This window comes from Haliotis rufescens, unplaced genomic scaffold, assembly GCF_023055435.1.
Source record: "Haliotis rufescens isolate VD_foot unplaced genomic scaffold, xgHalRufe1.0.p SCAF_77, whole genome shotgun sequence".
Classification (NCBI taxonomy): Eukaryota; Metazoa; Mollusca; class Gastropoda; order Lepetellida; family Haliotidae; genus Haliotis; species Haliotis rufescens.
Window position 1 is genome coordinate 1,572,175 of NW_025964369.1, and position 13,033 is coordinate 1,585,207.

Here is a 13,033-nt window from a genome sequence, read left to right on the forward strand (position 1 = left end):
CCCACTCCTACATTCATCAATGTGTTTGCTTTCATTTATACAACGTTCAATTGGATCTTGAACTTGCTGTGTATAGTGATTCGGTCTGTTAGTTATATACCAGTTTCTCCAATATTATGCTCACCACACACCCACACGTTAAAACATATATAACATCTTTAAAGCGGCAGTTCATGTTGTTTGTGACAGTAAATTGTTTATCGACGCAATAGTTGCAGTCTTCAATTATTGTTGGGCAAGTTCCACATCGAGGTGTGTGACATTTTGTTACACTGACGGTATTTGTATTTTGTGAGTATAGATAGGCAAAGGATTTGTTAGAGATGTTTAGGCTGTCTAGTGCTACGCAAACGTTACGCTTAGATAGCCATTTTTTTAGTTTTACGTCGCTGTAAAATTGGAAGTTGGCTTTCATGAGGGGCATAATGTTACAGTTACTAGAATTGTAGGGACACACAGATGAAAGAATCTCCGTGTCTGTATCTGTTTATGTAGACTAACGGGATCAAGTGGTCAGGCTCGCTGACTTGGTTGATGCATGTCATCGATCCTAACTGCGTGGATCAATGCTCATGATATCAATCACTGGATTGTCTGGTCCAGACTCGATTATTGTCAGACAGCCGTCGTATAGCTGGAATATTGATGAGTGCGGCGTTAAACCACAAACAAACAAATTTCATCTTGGTTTCTCGTGGGACTTTCATTGCTTTTTTTACAGCGGCGCCAACCACTTCACACTGATATCCTTGTAGTTGTAGAGTGAGTGAGTGAGTTTGGTTTAACGCCGCTTTTAACAGTACTCCAGTTATATCACGGCGTGTCAGCTTAATGTGGGAGAAAAGCCCGAAGTGATGCAGGTCCTAGACGTTTACCACTTCGGTGAAACCCACGAGCACGGGTATAGTGCTGACAAACCTAGAAACATAATCGGGGCGAACCGGGATTCGAACCCACAATCATAGGTTTCTGGCGTGCCCAAGGGACGCAACTCTGCACAGCGAATTGCGGTGCCTAAGACGACTGGGTCACACGTGCCCCCTGTAGTTGTAGATGTGTCTTTAATTCTTTTATTAAGTTACGTGTGCCACGGAGGACATACATTGAATTGCCGTTATTGATGCGTGTTCTTGGCTGTTAGTAAATATCTGTGTTTAATTAGTCTTGCTTTATGACTTTCACGTCCAGAAAATGAAATCTCAGTATGGTCACATTCCATAGTAAATGAAATTAAAGAATGGATCGAATCAAGAATCTTCCGGAAATTGTCTAACTCTTCCCACTGTTGAGAACCACATAAGAACACAGTCGTTGAGCTGTATTTTCATCCATCGAAGTTTCTACTTTGCAAATATATGACGGCACATGCTATGTGACGACCGTCGAATAACTTTGACGCTTCAGTGACAAAAATAGTGTCCGACGCATTTCTCTATTTTGACTTGTACTATATGGTCCCGTGTTTTTCAGGTGACCAGTTGACTTGCCTTTGCATGTGTTTGTGATGGGTGCCACCGGTGTGGCAGGACACGCTCACCTTTTCGAGAACACCTTGTTTAATCACTATTTGATAGTGATTCATAAACACATGCTCACGATATAATCGGAATCGTACAATCTACTCCATTTCTATTGGATATGGAAAGGGTTTTGTCGCTTTATTTCAAATTCATAGAAATATTAACGAGGTATAAATATATATCAAATACAGTACACTACGGTTATAACGAACACGCTTATAACGAACTGACGGATATAACGAACTTACCTTTTTGTCCCGACTATTTGCTGTAGTTATGCTGTATATACGCATATAATGAACCACGGCTACAACGAACTAAAATAAGTGGTCCCTTTGAGTTCGTTATAACCGCAGTTAACTGTAGGAAGTATACGTGTATAGTGCTGACAAACCTAGAAACATAATCGGGGCGAACTTCGGACTCGAACCAACGATTATAGGTTTATGGCCTTAGGATCTCTCACTTGAGGTGAAGGTGAGGTGAAATTGGATTTAACGTCGCGTCCAAGATTATTGCACTTATATAGCGACGTGCATGCACGTGTGTGTGTGTGTGTGTGTGTGTGTGTGTGTGTGTGTGTGTGTGTGGCTGCTTGCACTAGAACGGACTGATGCCGATTTATAGTGCTAGCTCACTGAGATACCATGCCGCAGTTTAACATGAATACCCCACTCAGACACAGTATACTGACTCCGAGCCGACCAGTCCTTGCTTTAACCCCTTAATGCCGAGTGCCAGACAGGGTAACAACAAATACCATCTTTTAACGTCTTTTGGTATGACGCGGCCGGGGATCGAACCCCGGGCGGACGCTCTACCACTAGACCACGGAGGCGGTCTCTCTCACTTGAACTGATTAATCACGGGGTTCGGTTTCATATCCATACATATACATGCCAATATTCATTCAGTGCTTAGGGCCAACCTAACTGTTATCGTTGAATTATGACATCGTAATATCGTGTTTATCTCTGATCACTTCCTTTTATTCGCCTGTAATCAGTACATCGATATCATACAGTTTAACACTTGATAAATACGCACGGATAGTCAAATAAAGAGGCCCGTATCACGTCATCACGCCCATTATGAACACCTCTCCAGCACTATTGCTGATCCAGGCATCGCCCAAGGGGCGTCAAGAGGCCGGGGCGTAGCCTGGGGTCAGTTGGGCGATGGGGAGACGATAATGCCGAATAATCTCCAGACATACGGTTATATAAACTCTACACGCAAGTACAACATATGCAAGCATCAGTTCTGCGTCCACATCCAAAGGTAAGAGTAAAATATTTGCTGTTTCTGGTAACAGTTGTATGATTTATGTAGTGGTGGCGTCCAACTCCTTGTAGATGGTACTTATTGTTACCCTGTCTGGCGCTCGGCATTAAGGGGCTAAAACAAGGACTGGTCGGCTCGGAGTCAGTATAGTGTGTCTGAGTGGGGTATTCGTTTGAAACTGCGACATGGTATCTCAGTGAGCTAGCACTATAAATCGGCATCAGTCCGGACTAGTACAAGCAGCCACACACACATAAGTACAATAATCTTGGACGCGACGTTAAACCCCATTTCACCTCACCTCACCTCCAACTACTTGAATATGAAGTGCTGAAACATTAACTGAACAGGTGAACAAGAACCTCTGTTGAGTACACTATGGCCACCTGCCTCATCTCGGTAAGGGTGGTTTTAGGCCCCTTTAAGCAATACTCTAGCAATATCAGCCGGCAATACCAGACATGGGCATCCCTCATTGTACTTATGTGGGAATCGAAGTGAGTGAGTGAGTGAGATGGGTTTAACGCCGCTTTTAACAGTATTACAGTTATATCACGGCGTGTCAGCTTAATGTGGGAGGAAAGCCCGAAGTGATGCAGGTCTCAGACGTTTACCACTTCGGTGAAACCCACGAGCACGGGTATGGTGCTGACAAACCTAGAAACATAATCGTGGTGAACCGGGATTCGAACCCACAATCATAGGTTTCTGGCACAGCGAATCGCGGCGCCTTAGACGACTGGGCCACCCGTGCCCCCTTGGGAATCAAACCAGGGCCTTTTTGGTGTGACGAGCAAACGCTTTAACCACTTCGCTATACCACCGCTCCGGTGAGTGAGTGAAGTTAACGAGGCTTCCAACAGTGTTTCTGTTTTGTAATACTGTGCCAGCTTAGATGTTTGAAATCAGTGAGAAAGAATATATCGCTGACAGTCCATGTATCATAGCCTGGGATTCGAACCACGGTCACAGATCGACATGCCTAAATGCACAGCGAAGGCACCAGTGACTATATAATATTCACTAAACGTCATCTCGAAACCAGCAGAGTCATGATAATGTCATTTGAAACCTCTGATCAGAATTGTGGATGATGCAGTCATTGTAGGAGATTTGACGTGATAAAGTGTTGCAGTGGACCTGTTTTATTTCTGAAATGAACAGAACGTAGTACATATTACATTTGAAACATATGAGTGCGGATGACTACGTGAGATTCCTTTACACATTTTATGAGTGGGCGAGTAAGGTTTTACGCCGCATTTAGTAATATTCCAGCAATATCATGGAACATTTAGCAATATTCCAGCAATATCATGGTGCATTTAGAAACATTCCAGCAATGTCAGGACGCTTATAGCAATATTCTAGCAATGTCATGACGCTTTTAGCAATATTTTAGCCATGTCATGACGCTTTTAACAATATTCTAGCAATGTAATGGCGCTTTTAGCAATATTTCAGCAATATCATGACGCTTTTAGCAATATACCAGCAAAATCATGGAGCTTTTAGCAATATTCCAGCAATGTCATTATGCTTTTAGCAATATTCCAGCAATATAATTATGCTTTTAGCAATATTCCAGCAATGTCATGATGCTTTTAGCAATATTCTAGCAATGTCAGGATGCTTTTAGCAATATTCCAGCAATATCATGGAGCTTTTAGCAATATTCCAGCAATATCATGATGCTTTTAGCAATATTCCAGCAATGTCGTGGGAGGGGACGTCTAAAATAACCTTCTTACATTTAACCCACGTGGGCAACCAAACCCGGTCCTTCTGCGTGACGAGCGAGCGCTGAAACCACAAGGCCACCCCACCAACCATTAGACACGTAGATGATAACGTTCAGTAGTGTGATGTGTGCTACCTGTTCACACAAGACTGAAACCACAAGGCTGCCCCACCAACCATTAGACATGTAGATGATAACGTTCAGTAATGTGATGTGTCCTACAAGGCCGCCCCACCAACCATTAGACATGTAGATGATAACGTTCAGTAGTGTGATGTATCCTACCTGTTCACACAAGACTGAAACCACAAGGCCGCCCCACCAACCATTAGACACGTAGATGATAACGTTCAGTAGTGTGATGTATCCTACCTGTTCACACAAGACTGAAACCACAAGGCCGCCCCACCAACCATTAGACATGTAGATGATAACGTACAGTAATGTGATGTGTCCCACAAGGCTGCCCCACTAACCATTAGACATGTAGATGATAACGTTCAGTAGTGTGGTGTGTCCCACAAGGCCGCCCCACCAACCATCAGACATGTAGATGATAACGTACAGTAGTGTGATGTGTCCCACAAGGCTGCCCCACCAACCATTAGACATGTAGATGATAACGTTCAGTAGTGTGGTGTATCCTACCTGTTCACACAAGACTGAAACCACAAGGCCGCCCCACCAACCATTAGACATGTAGATGATAACGTTCAGTAGTGTGATGTGTCCGACAAGGCCACCCCACCAACCATCAGACATGTAGATGATAACGTTCAGTAGTGTGATGTGTCCGACAAGGCCACCCCACCAACCATCAGACATGTAGATGATAACGTTCAGTAGTGTGATGTGTCCTACCTGTTCACACAAGACTGAAACCACAAGGCCGCCCCACCAACCATTAGACATGTAGATGATAACGTTCAGTAGTGTGATGTGTCCGACAAGGCCACCCCACCAACCATTAGACATGTAGATGATAACGTTCAGTAGTGTGATGTATCCTACCTGTTTACACAAGACTGAAACCACAAGGCCGCCCCACTAACCATTAGACATGTAGATGATAACGTACAGTAGTGTGATGTATCCTACCTGTTCACACAAGACTGAAACCACAAGGCCGCCCCACCAACCATTAGACATGTAGATGATAACGTACAGTAATGTGATGTGTCCCACAAGGCAGCCCCACTAACCATTAGACATGTAGATGATAACGTTCAGTAGTGTGATGTGTCCCACAAGGCAGCCCCACTAACCATTAGACATGTAGATGATAACGTTCAGTAGTGTGATGTGTCCTACAAGGCTGCCCCACCAACCATTAGACATGTAGATGATAACGTTCAGTAGTGTGATGTATCCGACAAGGCCACCCCACCAACCATCAGACATGTAGATGATAACGTTCAGTAGTGTGATGTGTCCTACAAGGCCGCCCCACCAACCATTAGACATGTAAATGATAACGTACAGTAGTGTGATGTGTCCGACAAGGCCACCGCACCAACCATTGGACATGTAGATGATAACGTACAGTAGTGTGATGTGTCCTACCTGTTCACACAAGACTGAAACCACAAGGCCGCCCCACCAACCATCAGACATGTAGATGATAACGTTCAGTAGTGTGATGTGTCCTACCTGTTCACACAAGACTGAAACCACAAGGCTGCCCCACCAACCATTAGACATGTAGATGATAACGTACAGTAGTGTGATGTGTCCTACCTGTTCACACAAGACTGAAACCACAAGGCCGCCCCACCAACCATCAGACATGTAGATGATAACGTTCAGTAGTGTGATGTGTCCTACCTGTTCACACAAGACTGAAACCACAAGGCTGCCCCACCAACCATTAGACATGTAGATGATAACGTACAGTAGTGTGATGTGTCCTACCTGTTCACACAAGACTGAAACCACAAGGCCGCCCCACCAACCATTAGACATGTAGATGATAACGTACAGTAGTGTGATGTGTCCGACAAGGCCACCGCACCAACCATTGGACATGTAGATGATAACGTTCAGTAGTGTGATGTGTCCCACAAGGCCGCCCCACCAACCATTAGACGTGTAGATGATAACGTTCAGTAGTGTGATGTATCCTACCTGTTAACACAAGACTGAAACCACAAGGCCGCCCCACGAACCATTAGACATGTAGATGATAACGTTCAGTAGTGTGATGTATCCTACCTGTTCACACAAGACTAAAAACCACAAGGCCGCCCCACCAACCATTAGACATGTAGATGATAACGTTCAGTAGTGTGATGTATCCTACCTGTTCACACAAGACTAAAAACCACAAGGCCGCCCCACCAACCATTAGACATGTAGATGATAACGTTCAGTAGTGTGATGTATCCCACAAGGCCGCCCCACCAACCATTAGACATGTAGATGATAACGTTCAGTAGTGTGATGTATCCCACAAGGCCGCCCCACCAACCATTAGACATGTAGATGATAACGTTCAGTAGTGTGATGTATCCTACCTGTTCACACAAGACTAAAAACCACAAGGCCGCCCCACCAACCATTAGACATGTAGATGATAACGTTCAGTAGTGTGATGTATCCCACAAGGCCGCCCCACCAACCATTAGACATGTAGATGATAACGTTCAGTAGTGTGATGTATCCCACAAGGCCGCCCCACCAACCATTAGACATGTAGATGATAACGTTCAGTAGTGTGATGTATCCTACCTGTTCACACAAGACTAAAAACCACAAGGCCGCCCCACCAACCATTAGACATGTAGATGATAACGTTCAGTAGTGTGATGTATCCCACAAGGCCGCCCCACCAACCATTAGACATGTAGATGATAACGTTCAGTAGTGTGATGTATCCCACAAGGCCGCCCCACCAACCATCAGACATGTAGATGATAACGTTCAGTAGTGTGATGTATCCCACAAGGCCGCCCCACCAACCATTAGACATGTAGATGATAACGTTCAGTAGTGTGATGTATCCCACAAGGCCGCCCCACCAACCATTAGACATGTAGATGATAACGTTCAGTAGTGTGATGTATCCCACAAGGCCGCCCCACCAACCATTAGACATGTAGATGATAACGTTCAGTAGTGTGATGTATCCCACAAGGCCGCCCCACCAACCATCAGACATGTAGATGATAACGTTCAGTAGTGTGATGTATCCCACAAGGCCGCCCCACCAACCATTAGACATGTAGATGATAACGTTCAGTAGTGTGATGTATCCCACAAGGCCGCCCCACCAACCATCAGACATGTAGATGATAACGTTCAGTAGTGTGATGTGTCCTACAAGGCTGCCCCACCAACCATTAGACATGTAGATGATAACGTTCAGTAGTGTGATGTATCCTACCTGTTCACACAAGACTGAAACCACAAGGCCGCCCCGCCAACCATTAGACATGTAGATGATAACGTTCAGTAGTGTGATGTGTCCCACAAGGCCGCCCCACCAACCATTAGACATGTAGATGATAACGTTCAGTAGTGTGATGTATCCTACCTGTTCACACAAGACGAGTTATTATGATGACTTACAACTGCTTCACTATTGTTCCAGCTTCATCAACAACCATGCGAACTCCTACCAATATCGCCACCGCCCTGGCCTGTCTGTTGGGACTTGCTGCAGGTGGGTATTTACCACAAAGTAACAAACTATTCTCATCAGCTGGTGATAAAGGTTTTGAACAAATAGCGTTTTATATAGTACCTTGTCATTTTTTGTTTGTAAAAGAAGCAACAGTTTATTGTACATGTAATTATAAGTGCAACTTATAAACTGGAGTTGAACTTTAAATTTTTTTTATGTTTTCAGACGTTTTTCAGGAATATATTCTATACTCGAACTGATTGTCTAGGACAATATGGTGTGGTAATTCCTGGTTACAATAGGTCCCAGTGCCCACGCCTGAGGTAAGAGCTGACCGATGAGTATCAGGTGGTCACAATGGCTACCCCAACATATCATCGCTCATGGACCACTTGGATGGTTGCCCAGAACTATTAACTATTGTTTTCTCTGGCCCCGATGATCTACTGACCTTCGTGTTATGACTGCAATATTGGTGAAACAGCTTCCACTCAATCCCTCACGTATCTTGGTTGGTTGGTTTGTTTGTTTGTTGTTTAACGCCGCACTCAGCAATATTCCAGCTATATGACGGCGGTCTGTAAATAATCGAGTCTGGACCAGACAATCAAGTGAATAATATCATGAGCATCGATCCACGGTATTGGGATCGATGACATGCTTCAACCAAGTCAGCGAGCCTGACCACCCGATCCCGTTATCGCCTTTTACGACAAGCATGGGTTGCTGAAGATCTATTCTACCCCGGATCTTCACGGGTCCACGCATCTTGGTAGTATCGACAGCGACAGATTAAATATACACTGCCGGACAAAAGAACGCATACACCCATGATTGATGGTATCCAGAAATAAGTGAGTGAGTTGGGTTTAACGCCGCTTCTAACAGTATTCTAGTTATATCGTGGCGTGTCAGCTTAATGTGGGAGTAAAACCCGAAGTGAGGACAGCGAATCGCGGCGGCTGAGACGACTGGGCCACCCGTGTCCCCGGCTAGAAATGAAACAATCACGAAATGGCTATTCGATAGTGGTGTTTTTAATACGGGTATGATAATTGTGTTTTGGACTGTGCACTTTTCCATCCCCTGTACATTGTATTCGTTTGACGCTAATGCTAACTAGATTTTGGTAATAAAATGAGTCACCAATATGCTGTATGACGATGGTTCGAATTCTAAAATATGAGGTCTAAAGTAAAGCAGAGGTCTGTAATTAATCCAGTCTGTGCCAGACAGTCCAGTGATTGACATCATGGGCATAGATCAATGCCATAGGGATACGATGGCATGCATCATTCAAGCCAGAAAGCTTGCCCACCTGATCCTGTAAGTCGCCTCTTACGCCAAGCATATGTTCCTGAGGAACAATTCTTACCCGTATCTTTACGGGTTAATATATAGAGAATCTCACCCAAGTGTATTTAGATATCAAATATATCAACACGAGTTGATAAAAGTGGAAAAATTCGGAGGCTTGCCAAGGATATTTGCCACTTTTATCAATGAGTGTTGATATATTTGATGTCAAAAGACACGAGGGTGAGAATTTATTTATCATCCAACATCTTTCTTCCAACTTTTTTAATTTGTAGACAATAATTAGCAGTGTCTTCAGTGTAAAAAAAGTACTGCTAACAGCTGCAGTAGCAGAGCCCTTAGTGATGTCATATGATTGTGACGTCATGGTAACCAGTGATGTCACAATTGTCTGCAAAGCATTGTGATGTAATTTCATTGCAGCGATATCTACAGTGTAGATATCGCTTGATCTCATCCAAGCGATATCTCCTGTGGGAGCCAGTTTTGGATGATAAATATAATATATCATACCATTTATTTTTACCTAGCGCAAAACCCGTGCATCACGACCTGTACCGACTTACCTGACGGCGACTACCAGTCGTGCAACGGCTGCAAGGTGTACGCCACTTGCTGGCATGGGCAAATCTTCGACGACAGGCCGTGTGTCGGGGACACCCTCTGGGACGACTCCTTCAAGCACTGCGAGTTGAGCTCCGCTACATGCACGCCGTACGTAACTGTTGTACTTGGATTTGTGTTGATCTCGTTATCTCAAAGTCCTCGAGTTGAGCTCCGCTACATGCACGCCGTACGTAACTGTTGTACTTGGATTTGTGTTGATCTCGTTATCTCAAAGTCCTCGAGCTGAGCTCCGCCACATGCACGCCGTACGTAACTGTTGTACTTGGATTTGTGTTGATCTCGTTATCTCAAAGTCCTCGAGTTGAGCTCCGCTACTTGCACGCCGTACGTAACTGTTTGTACTTGGAGTTGTGTTGAGCTCGTTATCTCAAAGTCCTCGAGTTGAGCTCCGCTACATGCACGCCGTACGTAACTGTTGTACTTGGAGTTGTGTTGATCTCGTTATCACAAAGTCCTCGAGTTGAGCTCCGCTACATGCACGCCGTACGTAACTGTTGTACTTGGAGTTGTGTTGATCTCGTTATCTCAAAGTCCTCGAGTTGAGCTCCGCCACATGCACGCCGTACGTAACTGGTTGTACTTGGATTTGTGTTGATCTCGTTATCTCAAAGTCCTCGAGTTGAGCTCCGCTACATGCACGTCGTACGTAACTGTTGTACTTGGATTTGTGTTGATCTCGTTATCACAAAGTCCTCGAGTTGAGCTCCGCTACATGCACGCCGTACGTAACTGTTGTACTTGGAGTTGTGTTGATCTCGTTATCTCAAAGTCGTCGGGGTCGTCGAATCATAATCGAAGACAGTCACCTACGATTAAAACGAACTCAAAGGGACACTTATTTTAGTTCGTAATAACCGTAGTTCGTTATAAGCATATACAGCATACGTACAGCAAATGGTCGGGACAACAAAAATAAGTTCGTTATATCCGTCAGTTAGTTAGAAGCGTGTTCATTATACACGTAGTTAACTATATGTGATTCGAGATAAGCGAAGTTTCTAATTTTGGACACAATACCAAAAAGGATTCTTCAAGGACAATACAAATATTTTATAGAGCCTTATTTCGATCATTTAAGAAGTGTTGAATTAACTATGCTTGTAAGATTTCATGTGTGGCCATTTATTTTGACACATTTTGTATATTGTTAATCTAATGAATAGTTTTTAAAGTTGAGATAATAGTTGAAGAAAAAGAAACCATGAATGAATAGAAACAATTTTTATTTTTATTGTTGCTTAACATGCTGAGAGTTTATTATAGACGTTAACATTGCTATGGACTTTTTAACAATGGCTGTATTTATGTATGGCTGTGACCCGCCAGGAGAAAGGGTTGCAATGATACAACTGTGCTATGACGTCAAAAAGACGTTTGACGTCAACTTATTTCAGTGAAGATCGATATATGAGATGTAATGTATCATAATGAAAATGAATTGCAGCTTGCCAATTCTATTTTTATGTTCCAAAGATGCTGTAGTTTTAAAACATGATGAAAAGTCAAAATGTGATTTATCTCATTATCTCATGGTTGGTCACGTGTTTTCAATATGATATCAGACATATGAAAACATAAAATCTTGAGTTAAAAGATTAAAATATGATAAATTCTTAAAAAATATAAATTATTTTATTTCAAAATGATTTTTTTAAAAACAAGAATATATTACAATGGTATAATTAAGTAATATGAACATGAGACAATAGGAAAGCAATAATAATAACATATAAATATCAAAGCATCGTGTCACGATTACAAAAAAAATATGAAAGAATTAAGACGAAACTATGGATTGGTAATGAATATAAGATTACCAAAGTATTCTTGGAGTGAGTGTGTAAGTATGGTTTTACGCCGCTTTGTGCAATATTCCAGCAATATCCAGCGGGGGACACTAGAAATCGGCTTCACACATTGTACCCATGTCGGGACTCGAACCCGGTCTTCGGGGTGACGAGCGAACGCTTTAACCATTAGGCTACCTGGTATTCTTGGAAGGGGGGGGGGACTACAGTCATGAGGCCGTAGTTTGAATCCTGTACCCGAGGAAACATCTATATGTCCTATAACCGGAATGCAACATGGCCTCTCTATTTCAGTACAACCTGCGTGAGCAACTGTAACGGTATGGCCGACGGCAACTATGAATCCTGCAATGGCTGCAACGTGTACGTAACCTGTCATGCTGGCAACATCATCGATAACAGACCCTGTCCTGCTGGACTCGTGTTCAACAGCAACACGAAAGGATGTGATCACAAATCCCCCTCATGTCCATAGCCACGTGCCTCATTGAAATGGCCCCCCGAGGCCTGGGGATACGGGATCCTAATGTCTGAATGTACACAGTGCATTTCTGTTTGATATGCCGTGAATAAAACATTTTTTCTGTTTGATCAATGTGCATTTTGTTCATGATAAAGCGCTTTTATAGATGTGTACTGTACATGTGAAAGTCAAGCCGTAAAAATAAGCTTACCTACCTCTCCCGAAAAGACGGTGAGTAGAGATGACTGTATTTCCCAGACTTAGACTGATATGTAATTTTCATATGCTTCATAATACTGCAAGTATTCACATGTTTGTTTGTTTTTATAAAATACGCTTCTAAAACTAATGAAATGCTTGGACAAAAGTGTAGTATATATCGTCCATTTAATTGAAATCTGACTTTGGGGGTGGGTTGGTGTTGCTAGAGAAAAAAGCTTTCAATATATCATTTGTTTTATTGTCGGATATCCATTTACCACATTAGTCAGTGAATAACGAACATCATTGAAATGACAATAAAAAAGCTCTCATATGACCATGTTGAAGAACTATGTAAGATCTTGATCTTGAAATCAGGTCGAAATGGCGGCCATCTTGAAATTCAAGATGGCCACCACACATGTTCATGGAAAAAACTCATAATTTTTC

At 43.1% G+C, this 13,033-nt stretch overlaps 1 protein-coding gene across 1 annotated transcript; it reads left to right on the forward strand.

Moving 5' to 3' along the window:
- The first annotated feature begins 2,750 nt into the window (after window positions 1-2,750).
- Window positions 2,751-12,527, forward strand: LOC124111645 (probable endochitinase). Its single transcript, XM_048388715.1, has 4 exons — window positions 2,751-2,801; window positions 8,135-8,206; window positions 10,015-10,198; window positions 12,214-12,527. Exons 2-4 carry the CDS (start codon window positions 8,149-8,151, stop codon window positions 12,392-12,394), a joined length of 423 nt encoding a protein of 140 aa, XP_048244672.1. The 5' UTR covers window positions 2,751-2,801; window positions 8,135-8,148; the 3' UTR covers window positions 12,395-12,527.
- The last annotated feature ends 506 nt before the right edge of the window (window positions 12,528-13,033 follow it).

Bases quoted from the DNA above. Each gene is read 5' to 3' on its own strand.
- LOC124111645 (XM_048388715.1), top strand. From the start codon at position 8,149: ATGCGAACTCCTACCAATATCGCCACCGCCCTGGCCTGTCTGTTGGGA. The intron at 8,207-10,014 runs GTGGGTATTTAC...ATTTTTACCTAG, and splicing joins TCTGTTGGGACTTGCTGCAG to CGCAAAACCCGTGCATCACG. The intron at 10,199-12,213 runs GTACGTAACTGT...TCTCTATTTCAG, and splicing joins AGCTCCGCTACATGCACGCC to TACAACCTGCGTGAGCAACT.